The sequence below is a fragment of the Gymnoscopelus braueri genome, assembly GCF_963280865.1.
Source record: "Gymnoscopelus braueri genome assembly, chromosome: 11".
NCBI classification, from domain to species: Eukaryota; Metazoa; Chordata; class Actinopteri; order Myctophiformes; family Myctophidae; genus Gymnoscopelus; species Gymnoscopelus braueri.
Window position 1 is genome coordinate 19129240 of NC_137613.1, and position 14141 is coordinate 19143380.

At 40.6% G+C, this 14141-nt stretch overlaps 2 protein-coding genes across 2 annotated transcripts in view; one reads left to right on the forward strand and one right to left on the reverse strand.

Annotated features, from left to right (window-relative positions):
- The window catches only part of LOC308094543 (major histocompatibility complex class I-related gene protein-like), a 59633-nt gene extending 46065 nt beyond the window's left edge, over positions 1-13568 (reverse strand). Inside the window, exons 1-8 of the mRNA XM_080441266.1 lie at positions 13436-13568; positions 12355-12621; positions 9823-10101; positions 9158-9460; positions 8584-8697; positions 8466-8483; positions 8221-8281; positions 6225-7615 (exon numbers count right to left, since the gene is read on the reverse strand). Of these exons, the coding sequence (XP_080297392.1) occupies positions 8247-8281; positions 8466-8483; positions 8584-8697; positions 9158-9460; positions 9823-10101; positions 12355-12621; positions 13436-13490 (1071 nt within the window). The 5' untranslated portion in view covers positions 13491-13568 and the 3' untranslated portion in view covers positions 6225-7615; positions 8221-8246. The remainder of the gene's footprint in view (positions 1-6224; positions 7616-8220; positions 8282-8465; positions 8484-8583; positions 8698-9157; positions 9461-9822; positions 10102-12354; positions 12622-13435) is intronic.
- The window catches only part of carmil1 (capping protein regulator and myosin 1 linker 1), a 361807-nt gene that overhangs the window by 330355 nt on the left and 17311 nt on the right, over positions 1-14141 (forward strand). The window lies entirely within an intron of this gene.

The window sequence follows — 14141 nt, forward strand, 5'->3', positions numbered from 1 at the left end:
GAAGTGAAAAACTCAGAATACATAACGCAGTGGTGGAAAGTAACTAAGTACATTTACTTAAGTACTGTATTTGTACTTTACTTGAGTATTTCTAATTTCCAATACTTTAACTTCTACTCCACTACATCTCAGAGGCAAATATTGTACTTTTACTCCACTACAATTATTTGAAAACTTTAGTGACTACTTACTTTTCAGATATAAATTATAATATTGTAAAACCTACATTAACCACTTTGGCCCTATTTTATACCTAGGTTATTTGAAAATAGCAGATCTACAAGCTCACAACGCGCCGTGATGCAACGCGTTGTGAGCTTGTAGATCTGCTATTTTCAAACAGTACTTTTACTTTTGGTACTTTAAGTACATTTTGATACCAATACTTTTGTACTTTTATTCAAGTACATTTTGACTTTTTACTTGTAACAGAGTACTTCTACATTGCAGTATTGATACTTTTACTTAAGTACAACATTTGAGTACTTTTTCCACCACTGTACATAACAGAAGTGACAAAGATACAGTTCATAGTCGCTTCTTTTGGGCTTGTTTTCATAGACAGGGTTGCTTATTTCTCTCACAAAACCTGGCAACACTGACCAGGAAGTGCTTTCCATCGTATTGTTTACATTGCATCCAACAGTAATAGTTTAATAATGATGGGAAAAATATAAGTTACACTTACAGAAACAAACATAGATAGGAGCAACACTACTACTACACTACTTGTGTCGCACCGAAAATAATGTTTTACCGCTACGCGCGGCATCAGGGATTTGCGCAACACGGCCGTTCGACAAACTTTAAATACTCGTAGCCGACGGAGACCTAACTCTATTGGGTGCGTTCGGATATTGCACACCGGAGCGCACTCGCCTATTAGTTTGTATTGGCCAGTGCGCTCAGTGCTGTATTTCCGAACGCACCCTATGAGAGGGACAGGGCGAGAGAGAGAGAGAGAGAGAGAGAGAGGGGGGGGGGCTCGCTGCCCTCTCGCTCCCTGTAGAGAGATGCAGGCAGCCACTCTGGAGAGAAGGAGACAAGTCCCGCGGGTGCTCTGGGATTAATATGAATATTAAAATGATTTATTATGATAAAATAAAAAATAAAAAAATCGCGGCCTTTGCGATTAGCTAATCGCGTGGTTTCAAATCGCGATTTCGGTTTGAAAACGATTAATCGTTCAGCCTTACGCCGGAGGTGGGAGACTACTTCTTCACCCGAAACCAACCGACCCAGGGCAGTGTTGTCTGCCCCGGCGAAGGAGTGAAAGCGACCCAATCCAATGAACGGCCTGGCGAGCCCCCACGCATCAGAGTAGATTTGAAACACTCTGCACGGGAATCGGACACTCGGCACCATCCTGTTCGTCCAGGACTATGCCCGCCAGTCGCTCCCTATCCGTGCGGTAAAGTCGCATCAGGAACGCCTTACGACGCTTCCGATGAGGTCGACCACCACACCTTCTGGGCCGCTTTTCATCATCCACCGCCGGGCGTCACGGAACCTGAACTCCGGATAGGCCCGCCAGCCGAACTCGATGGCTTTCGCGGCCAACAGCTGGCATACCCTGTTGTGTCTCCAGATTTCGTCTGATACCCGCCCTTGAGTCGCTCAGCAGCGCGATGTCATCGGCGAAAGCCATTGTAACCAAGGAGCATTCCCCGGAGGAGGAGAAACCCCTCCCTTTGCGTTCGAGAGCGTGGATTAGTGGATCCACCGCTAGGTTGAACAGTAGAGGAGACGGGGAATCACCCTGTTTCACACCCACTTTCATTTTAACGTCAGGTGTTGTCCCTTCCCCGCACCTGACCCTCGTGACACATCCCTCGTAGCCCACGAAGATTACATTGATCATGTGCCGGTCGAGGCCCCGCCCTTCCAGTGCCGCCCTCAGGTGTTCATGGGAGACAGTGTCAAACGCCTTAGAGAAATCTATGAAGACCACGCCCAGCGGTTTGCCTTGCCCCTTGCTAATCTTCATCGCTGCGTCGAGCAGCATCAGATTTTCAGAGCAGCCAGAAGAGGGTATGAACCCCCGCTGGTGGTGATGTATGGGGCAGGCTTCTCTCAACCTCCTGTCTAGGATACGAGAGAAAATTCCAACGACTAAACAGCCGATGGTAATGGGGCGCCAGTTCCCTGGTAGGTCTAATTTGGCCGTATCATCAGATTTCGGTATAAGGGTTATACGGCACTGCTTCATGCACTGGGGTACGTGACCCGCGACCAGCCAAGACGAGTAGATGTGCGCGAGTTGCGAGCCGTCAGGGTCCCAGAGCTTCAACTCAGAAAGAGTAATGCCATCGGGACCGGCCGCTTTGCCTTTTTCCATACGCCGGAGGTGGGAGACTACTTCTTCACCCGAAACCAACCGACCCAGGGCAGTGTTGTCTGCCCCGGCGAAGGAGTGAAAGCGACCCAATCCAATGAACGGCCTGGCGAGCCCCCACGCATCAGAGTAGATTTGAAACACTCTGCACGGGAATCGGACACTCGGCACCATCCTGTTCGTCCAGGACTATGCCCGCCAGTCGCTCCCTATCCGTGCGGTAAAGTCGCATCAGGAACGCCTTACGACGCTTCCGATGAGGTCGACCACCACACCTTCTGGGCCGCTTTTCATCATCCACCGCCGGGCGTCGAGACCGCCCCGGCTCAGGAGTTCCCAGGCTACTGATTAGACCCAGGGCCCTAGCCTCAATTTGCTCCGGAGAACAATCCTCCACCTTCAATGAGAGGTTGGATCCCCCTCCCAGCTTAACCCCATCGGCTCCACCAGCTTCTACAATATCCCGAAGGTACTGCTTCATTAGCGACGGTGGGGATGGGACTGCGTCCAGGCTTTTTAGCTCTAGGATGAGTGTTTCATCATCCGACGCTGCCGGCAGGTTGAGACCGCCTCTCGCACGATCGATCTTATCAAGGCTCTGCGCCTTACCCTTCGCCTGTTCCGCCGTTCGGCCGCGCCCCCAGGTCTTTAGCAATGGACTTCCAAGACCAGGTGTCTCTAGGACGCCGGCGCAGAACTCGCAGTTTGTTGACCTCCTCCTCAGACCAGCGACATTTCCACATCCGCCCGACTGCCTGCTGCTGCCTCACTTCCGGGTTCTCTCTTGGCATGTTTAACCAAGTTATCTAGTTAGAATTAGTTAGATAGTGATCTATAGCCTGAATGACGATTATATTTTTATGTGTTTTGTTTTTGTTGGGGCAGGCACCGGGATGTTCTCTCCCTGCGCTGAGGAATGTTTGACCAATATGTGGGGGGTTTTCAGAATATAGTTGTTTTTTATTCAATGTACTTTATATACAGAAGTTCTTGGTATTTTTTCAATAAAAGCAGATAGCCTATGGCACACAGCATGTTGGATATAAATGTTGTTTTTATTGAATTGGGTTAAAGTATTCTTAAACTGAGTTATTTTTTTACTCCATTAGAGATTTACAACTCCGGCAGAGAGATTCACAACTCCGGCACAAATTTACAACTCCGGCCTATGTATGTTTTTCTTAATTTTCAAAAGCTTTGTTAACTGAATGTCCAAATTATAGTCTTTATCTATTAAAGTTATTAGTGATATACATCTGATTGATTGATTTATTCAAATAATTTTTTTTTTATTGTCTTAATATTAAAATCAAAGGTAAGAAATTAAGGGATTTCAGAGTTGGGTTTTTCAGACTAGTGTGAAATTTGTATTGAAGTGTATATATTGAATGTTCTTACACATTAAGGCAACTGAACATTAGTATTACCTGTCTGAGAACTTATAATCCTTGCTGGAGTGGAAAAAATACTATTAAAATTTTTTTTTGTATTTCGGCCGGAGTTGTAAAAAATGAAGTTATGATGTGAATAATGTGTATTTTAAGAAAATGTGTTTTTATGAATTACCTGCACCTTTACATGGATTGATAGCTTAGACCCTTCTCTACAAATATATCAATTTGAAAATAGGGTAGAACAAAGATTATAAAGTTCAACTTTCAAACCTGTTTTGTCCCATATCTCAAGAATGGGTGATATACATGTGAAGCTTATAAACATAGGCATGTAGTTGTGTTAACTACATTAAAATACATTATAACTTAAGAAAAGTGCTATACAGTTTTGTTTATTTTGTGTGTGAGGAGAAGTAGGCATATATGACAGGGAAGCAAACTGTACAATAGTTGACAGGAAAATAAATCGACAGCCGAAATGTCATGTCATCAGTTACCAGGCAGAACTCAGTCGAATAGGTTTTCCCTAAAGGAAACGCATCTCAATTCACACAACTTCTGTCTGATATCTGTATGGATCTCATATTGGTGTGAATGTTTTAAAACACTTTATAGTGGCTTTATTGCATTCCCTAAATACTCTATTAACTTGCTTACTGACCTCTGACCTATGTGATATACTGACCTCTGACCTACGTGATACCCTGATGAAGTTACTTGGATTATGTTTGACTGAGCTAAAGAAGCAGTTCAGTTTCCTTTTATATTGTTCCTTCCATTGTATGTTTATCTCAAAATGTGAAATATTATTGAATCCAGTCCATAGTGGGGTAATAACATAGATTATTATTTATCATTGCTTTTTACTAACTTCTTCTTATGAATATTATTACTATGTAAGTAGTTACTGTGTTACTGTGTGCTATACAAAATGGAACATCTGTGACATCAGCTGTTGCCAGGAAGGATTCAGTGTCACAGGTTTTTGCCCAGGGGAATACTACTGTGACAGCCTGGGACTGAATGTAGACAAGACACATCTGTGAAGTTTAATAGATCCGAATGAATGAGATGGACTTGACCTCATCAGTACTAAGTTAACAAAGCTCAAGCTCAAGTAGATTTTTCCTTTGCTCCTTTTTGGAAATGTGGCTTTCAGCAGAGCATCTAGGTCTGCACACAAATGTAAATAAATATATACCACAGACACACAGAATGTATAATGAAAAGGACTTGAGACAATTCTGAATAATAATATGAGGTGGAGTGTATGTGTTAAATGTATTGGAAATTAAGTCCTATGTGTTTGGTTTCACTTTCTGGTTGCTAGAATGTTCTGCCAAAAGGGAACGTCTCACATTTGACCCACAAGGAGATACAAGACGTCCACCAGATCTGCTGAAACCTAGTTCCCACTCAGGTTTACAAACTAGGACATGGGTTCATTTTATAAAAGGAGTGTAGACCAAACACAGTGATTTCCAAACTTTATCATCCACTTCAACTCTGTTGTGAGGTGAATGTTAGAAATGAGCAGGGTTACCATCATTTTACACAATTTATTTAGCCAATGATACAGGGCTGGTACAACAGACAGGGATCATGCACTAGACCAGGGCTACTCAACTTAAGATGGCTCAGGGGCCACTCAGCAAAATACCAAAAGTCCAAGGGGCCGCCATAAAAATGACGGTCCTATTTTGGATTTTTCGATTTTGCAACACACAAGAAAATGTACATTTTGACATCATATTATTTTCACTGTACCAGTTTATTTTGTGTGTATGTCCAGTGGCATCAGTTCAGCAAAAGCGCGGCCGGAAAAATGTGGGGGTCAAACCCCCCCAAAAACCCGAAATCCATAGAAAACTATGCATTATACCTGTAACAATTGACGCACCTGTATGTATGTCTGTCTGTTTGTTTTTGAAAAATGTTTTAGCAACCCATATATTTGAACGGAAATGTATATTTATTTTTATCCTGTGCTTAAAAAAAATAATAAAAAAAAAACCATGAGGGGGCCGCCAAGACGCTGCGTTCGGGCCGCGGGTTGAGTAGCGCTGCACTAGACTAACCAGTACCAGATAAGATGCAGATATATTATTATATTCTGTATTTATGAATTAGCATATGTTGCATGCTTTTTTATACATGAATAATGAAATTAATCTACACTAAAGATTGAGGACAGAATTATTCTACTCAGATGCTCAAACAGACAGATACACACTCTTGTTCAAACTCTCTGAATAAAAACACAATTCAAGTGAAAGGATCAGACATATTTTCTGGTAAAAATGACCTAGCAAGCATTGCAACCTTAGCAACCTAACCATTCAATTTACTGTATATTTAACAACATTCATTATTAATTAATTATTAATGTTAGACAAAGTTTATGGCCATACTGAGTAGGCTACTCTATATATTGGATATTTGACACAATCACAGTTAAAAACTTGTATTTATGACTTTAAAATAAAGAAGCAGACTGCTGGAATATTTTGGACTTTATTCAAAATGAAATAAGCATCAGGCCTATACAAATGAATGCAACAAACATGTGTCATTTAGTAGACCTAGTCCATTAACATATTTGAAGTATTCTTAAATATTTTCAAAACGTCAAAAAACTTAACAGAGATCTGAACACAACGCCTCACAACCAATCTATTTTAAATTAGAAAATTCAGCAACATGTACAGATTATATTTGTACTTACGTTTTTTTACAATGCAACCAACCCAACAGCCTTAAACACACCTTTGATAGTATGAAAATAGCATTACAGTATTTACATCATGGGAAAATATGTGTATGAGTGTGCAGGTTTGTATGTATGTATACATGTCGTCATATGTTTATGTCATATGTGTGTTACTGTGTGCATACAAATGTGTACTGTACTGTATATGCTTGAGTGTGTGTGTGTGTGTGTGTGTGTGTGTGTGTGTGTGTGTGTGTGTGTGTGTGTGTGTGTGTGTGTGTGTGTGTGTGTGTGTGTGTGTGTGTGTGTGTGTGTGTGTGTGTGTGTGCACGAGCGTGCGCGCACGCGTGTGTGTCTAATTTCACCAACAGGTATCACATGAAAAACAATATCACCAGGAGATCTGAACGGTAAAATGGTAGTCTAGTCTACAATGATATTACATATTCAGTAGTGCTGGATGATGTAATTATTTTGTTCTAGACCTCAACTTATTACTTATGTCAACAGGTGGATTAGTTTTATTCCAAGGTCTTTTACCTTCAAATCATCTAACATTATATGCTTCATATGCTGGTGATCAAATGTTGTGTATCCAGCTGATAGCTTAAGATGTTCTCCAGAATGATTACTAATTATTAATGTGATGACATCATGAAGACAAATAAACAATTAGCATATCTATCCTTTGCTTTAAGAATATAAAGAGCATTTTGTAAAGGTGTAAGGTGGACATTTGTAAATATTCATAAGAAATTATTACACATGCCTTCTTGGAATAATTTGTTCTCATAGAAAGCTAAATCATCACTGATTATTACCTACCAAAAAAATCAATTACCAATATAGTCCAATTCAATGAACCAGATGCTTTTTTACCATCTTAAAGATATCAGATTACATTTAATGGTCAGTTCATTCAAATTAACCTCTACATTGAAAAGCATCACTGATGTATACAATTTTAAGATTCTCTTTTAAACAATGCTTTTCACAAAAACGATTGCCTATATTTTGAAAGTCTGCATAATCTGATTATGTTTTTATAACTGTAATGGATTACTGTCCCCTGCTTGTAATTAATTTATGAATGTTTATAACACACTTCCCACAGCATCCGTAGAGAGAGAAAGGGTGAGAATTTCTCTTCTTGCTCCAGTGCATCTGTCTGCAAACCTAAAATGATAGAAATTGAACATGAGAGAGAACACAAAAATACTGATCAACTGATCATTCAGAGTTATTTTCCAAAATGATCAGTTTAGGCCCTAAATTAATTTAGGTCGTGATTTTATTGACCATTTTTAATACCTACCGGTACTTAAACTTTAGGGAGGTAATTAATTAAATAAGTTCATCAACTTTATTAAAATAGGCCTATATACATTCTGTAAAATAATTATAATTTGGCTTATTTTAATTACGTTTTCTTTGTCTCCTAGTTATGTCTTGCATCTCCCTCTGGTCAAAGCTACATTACCAAGTTCATTCAATACAATTAGAACAAAGTGGAGAGGGAGATCATGTATGTAACTTAAGAAAACGTAATATAGATTAATTCATAGCAATCCAACCATATTGTTGTATAACTATTATACCATTAATAATCTCTGGTCCTGGGGTCCCGTAGTACAGTTGGCTTTCATTGTAAATGTCTAATTAGGGCGAGATTTAGACATGGGCCACCAAGTTCATGAAATTAAAGAACTAGAACAGAAACATAGAAACAGCCTGGGCGTCAAGACCAGAGAGAATCACTACCTAATATCAACATGACTTACTATGTGCAACAAGGTGTCTCTGGCCTTTATGCAACTGGATTCAGCTTCTTGACCTCAGAAGCTGTAATGTAAGAAATACATAGTTATGATAAGTCATCAACTACCACTGACCACTTCCTGTTATACACAGGAAATGTCTGAATACAACTCCTTACTTCTTTGTGTAATTGTTTGCATCAATGATGTTGAAAGTACTGTGGATCAGTGGATTATCAGACCAGATGTAAAAATAAAATACTACTTACGAGATGGAGGGCGTGTAGCTGGAAGAAATGGGTAAAGAGATGACACTGCAGTTAGCACCATATTAATGCAATGATATATAGCTTGAGAACCAATATGTACGTCATTCTACTGTCTCACCTTTCTTCTTCCTGTACATGGCGACTCCGGTGACAACGGCAGCAACAACAGCAACAACAGCAAGAACCACCACAGCGATGATGATGATGATGGTCATGTTGTCTTCTGGTTCAACTGGAACAATAAAATACAAAAAAAACAGAGATAAAATAGAGGAATTATCTTAAAACACAACATCCATCCATCCATACAATGTATGGATGTATGATACATCCATCCATACATCCATCCATATCTGACAGTATATCTGTGTGTCTGTCTGTCAGTCTATATGTCTGTCTATTTACCTATCTATGGATAGAGTTATTATGGACCAAATCAATGTGTTCAGTACAGGGGACTCGCTCTAATCTAGTCTATATTACATCTGTGATTGGGTTTTACATTATGGTCATGTGATCCAGCTGTAGAAATGTTGTTTAAACTGATCTGAGTCTTAGATGAATTTACCCACAATTCAGAGCACATACTGTATGCCCATCTAAGTCAGTCTCAGGTTAATAACCGGTGAATCATTAATCTAACTTCTTTGGTAATACATCTATACCTCCTTTGGTCCTAATCTCAGTCTTACCCCAGTTGGTCTTGATCAGATTTCGGTCCAGTCTGGTCTTGATGTCCTCTGTGACCCCATAGAGCTGAAACACACACTCGTACTGCTTCCAGTCTTCATGTTTGACTGAGGTCAGGTTCAGGTCAACGCTCGTCTGGAAGGTTCCATCAGGGTGGGGGAGGAGCTCTCCATGGTCCACGTTCTCCTGGAGCTCCTCTCCATCTTTAGTCCAGAACATGATGAATCTGTCTGGGTAGAAACCTGTAGCGTGACACCTCACTGGAGAGGATGGAGTCTTCTGGAGGAGAGATACAGAGGGAAGCTCTGAGAGAGAGAGAGAGAGAGAGAGAGAGAGAGAGAGAGAGAGAGAGAGAGAGGTGGTATGGAGGTGATGATTGTGAGATGGGAAAAGAGGGGGGGGTAATACAGGAGACAAAAAGAGACAGACATGTGACTTGCCCCCTGGAGACCTTTGTCTGTTGTTCTCTGTTGTTCTTACTACATCTTGTAAGTACAACTCTATCACATCATGGTGTACCTGTTCTCTGTTCTTCCTATAGTAATGTTATATTTATCTAAGTACTGTACAATTCCATTACTTGTTATTGTAGCTGTTCTTCTCATACTAATGTTACTACATCTTAATATGTATCAAAGTGCAACTGCATCACATCATGTTGTTGTACCTGTTCTCTGCAGAAAGTTCTTCCCATAGTTCACATACTTCTTCAGCCATTCAATGCACAAAGTGTTGTAGTAGTGCTTCTGATTTGCCATGAAAGCTTTGTCTTGATCCCATCTCAGTTTAGTGATGAAACCCTGTGGTTTAGGAGCGACCCATGTCTCTCTCTTCAGGTCAAATGAGATGAAGTCCTCTCCACCATAACCAAACTGATCAAAACCATCAGTGTCTCCAGTCTCATCATCCCACTCACAACCATACATCCTCTGGTAGATGTGGACAGCTGAGAGACAGACAGACAGACAGACAGACAGACAGACAGACAGACAGACAGACAGACAGACAGACAGACAGACAGACAGACAGACAGACAGACAGACAGACAGACAGACAGACAGACAGACAGACAGACAGACAGACAGACAGACAGTGAGGGTAGTAAACAACAGACATATCCTCATACATTTCGGTGTCAGTGGTTGATATTCTGTTTTTACCACAGAGAACAGACCATCCATCCACAACCACTGATGTTATTGTATGGAAGCTATATGGGAACTCTCTCTCTCACTCACACACACACACACACACACACACACACACACACACACACACACACACACACACACACACACACACACACACACACACACACACACACACACACACACACACACACACACACACACACACACACACACACACACACACACGTTGTGTTCATTGATTTCACTGAGTTAGCTCCTCATGTGGAGTCTAAAGCCTGATTTATACTGTGGCATATGACGGTGTTATGCACAAATAGCAGATCTACAAGCTCAAAGTCAGCATGCTATTTTTGGTGCGCAACACAGTCGTACAATGGGTATAAATTAAGCATAATACTGTGCAGGTATCTATGTCACTGTATAAAGGAGTGTTTGTGTATGTGCATGTGTAGTGTGTATCTATGATTGTGCGAGAAAGTCATTGGGTGTGTGTGTGTGTGTGTGTGTGTGTGTGTGTGTGTGTGTGTGTGTGTGTGTGTGTGTGTGTGTGTGTGTGTGTGTGTGTGTGTGTGTGTGTGTGTGTGTGTGTGTGTGTGTGTGTGTGTGTGTGTGTGTGTGTGTGTGTGTAGGGATGTGTAGGGCTGGCAGGATCCTGAGATTCTACTTGACGATTAAAAGTCATCCAAATAATTGCGATCAACAATTTAACTGTGTTTTTGGCATTGAACATTGGAACATAATGGATATAAATACAATTTGTTTGCCTTTTCGAATATTTGCAAACAAAAATTTACAAGGCAGATATGACAAATAACTTTCAAAACATTGAAAAAACTGTGCAATCTACAGTACAAGATTAGATCGGTTTGAAAATGTCCGAAAATAATTTAAACATGGAAACGATTCCGACGATTATCCAAAAATAATAGCAATTAGATAATATAATAATATGCAATAACTGTGACAGGCCTATGCATGTGCACGTTCTAACGTTCCACACATACAGCTGAGTGTGTGTTGTAGTGTAGTTACACACAGATGTGTGTGTGTGTGTGTGTGTGTGTGTGTGTGTGTGTGTGTTGTAGTGTAGTTACACATACAGCTGTGTGTGTTGTAGTGTAGTTACACAGACAGATGTGTGTGTGTGTGTGTGTGTGTGTGTGTGTGTGTGTGTGTGTGTGTGTGTGTGTGTGTGTGTGTGTGTTGTAGTGTAGTTACACACACAGATGTGTATGTTGTAGTGTAGTTACACACACAGATGTGTGTGTGTGTGTTGTAGTGTAGTTACACAGACAGATGTGTATGTTGTAGTGTAGTTACACAGACAGATGTGTGTGTTGTAGTGTAGTTACACACACAGATGTGTGTGTTGTAGTGTAGTTACACACACATATGTGTGTGTTGTAGTGTAGTGTAGTGTAGTGTAGTGTGTAGTGCAGTGACAGTTCTGTTGTTTTACATTCACTCTGTTCAAGGAACTGATGAAAAGTTACATTTAACATCATGTTGGTTACAACCAGTTCAGTTCAATTCAATTCAATTCAATTAAATTCAATTCAGTCTACACGTAGTGTTCATTGAATTCACTGTGTAAGCTCCTCAATCCTCCTAAAGCCCGATTTTGTCATATGACCGAAAATAGCTCACAACTCGTAGCACCGTGGTGCGTTGTGGGCTTGTAAAATTTTCAGTGCATAATAGTACAATACTCTGGTTACAGGCTATGTCACTGTATAAGAGAGCATGCATGCGTGTGTGAGTGTGTATGTGTGAGTGTGCGAGAAAGTGAGTACATTAATGTGTGTGTGTGTGCGTGCGTGCGTGCGTGCGTGCGTGCGTGCGTGCGTGCGTGCGTGCGTGCGTGCGTGCGTGCGTGCGTGCGTGCGTGCGTGCGTGCGTGCGTGCGTGCGTGCGTGTGTGTGTGTGTGTGTGGTGTGTGTGTGTGAGCGAGTGGCATGAAGGAAGTTACATGTTACTGATTGTTTTTTTTCTAACAATGTGAATAAAATCATTTCAGCAGTATACTATGAAGTGAAACATCAACATACCTCCAGTTTGGTTAAAGCGCGGCTTCAAAATGTCTATGTGGACCTTGTAGGCCTGCTGCATACCCATGCGAATCTGAGTTTGTCCCTCCCAGTACTGTGGGTCATCTGTTGTGACCTGGTTCATCCAGTCCTGTTTAGGAACTACTCTCTGTGTGTTGCTGTCATAGTAATTTACCTGAACATCATCAACCATTGTTAAAGCCACAAACTCTGGGAAGCTTTGTACTTCAGATGATGCAGTGTAGAAGATTTTTATGTTGTGAGTCACTGTGAGACAAAATGGAAATATAATAATTTATATTTATATTTATATTTACACATTGTAGTTTTGGCACAACAATTAAATGATATGGTTCAATTCGTTTCCAATGAGAGAGAACTTCAAACAGATCATTTCTGTTTTTCTTTCTGTCTGTCTGTACTATGTGTCTGTCTCTCACTGTTTCAACATGTCTGTCTTTGTCCATCTGTCTGTCTGTTTGTCTTTCTGACTCTTTGTTAAAGTAGCCTCGCGTGGCCAGACAATATCACTTTGCACTTGGTCTGGTTTCCAGGCTATTGTTAAAGTTTAATTATTTATAACAGCCTGCTATAAATACAGTCAGCAAAGGAACCTGATTTCAGGTGAAAATAACTAAAGTACAGAGCGCCCTCCAGTGGCTATACTGTCATACTGCTGTATGGAGACGTTTACTGAATGGTGACAAAACTGTGATAAATTAATAAGCATGGTAAATAATAAAGTATATGAATAGTCTGCGTTTTCATAACATGGTTGAACTAGAAAGGTTTGAACGTATATGTCAATTCTGTCGGGCAGAAACCTCGATTTCCATATTTCAACTTTTTATGTTTTTTCCTAAATAAAGGCCCTACTTCATCATACAAGAGACTCGAAAAAAGTAGTAAAAAAGCAGACCTGCAAGCTCCCAATCAAACAAGCATTAGGTTTTAAAAAGCCAGGTAGGCCTAATGTCTCAGTGCTGTTATTCTACTCAGTAACTGAAGTAAAGAACAGTGAATGCAATCATGTATAAACTACTACAACAGTTTAAATGAAATCATTGAAGCATGGCTTTACCTGGAGATGCGACCTGGCAAAACAGTAGGACTAATAGCAAAATAAACTCCTTCATCCTGACGTTTAGTCACTAAATGTAAATAAAAGTAGAGCTCAGTGTCTGCTGTCTCCACACTGTAGACCTAGTTGTCATAATGAGTTGTTCAGCTCTTTATATCATGACGAGGAGGAGGAGGAGGTACCAACTCACACTTCTAGCCAATAGAAATCAACAACTGCTGTTGCATCATGTGTTTCTAGGAGGATTTCACCAACACAGGTTGTTAACATGAAAGTAAAACTAGATAATGATGTTTAGACGTTTGTTTAACAGCATTGCCTAGGCTAATGAATGTTGTCTTTGTTTGGTATAAACTATTTCCTAAAACAACTGCAGCTACATCACAACTCCACCCTAATCTAAATGTAGGCTTAACACCATGGAGACCATCAGAGAGGTGATGGTGATATACTGTGCATGATGTAGCCCTGTGGTAACCAAACTGGGGGTCGGGACCCCTAGGGGGGGTTCCCAAATTATTTTGGGCGGTCCCGAGATGATTTGCTTAATGTGCAACATTGTTTTCTCACTCAACAGTAAACAAACCAACATACAGCACATTTCTGAAGTGGCAATTTAATGACTTTTAAGACCTTTTTAATACCAAATTGGCCAAATTGTCAAATATTACGTAAGAAAGAAGCAAATATTGTGAAAATAGCCGAT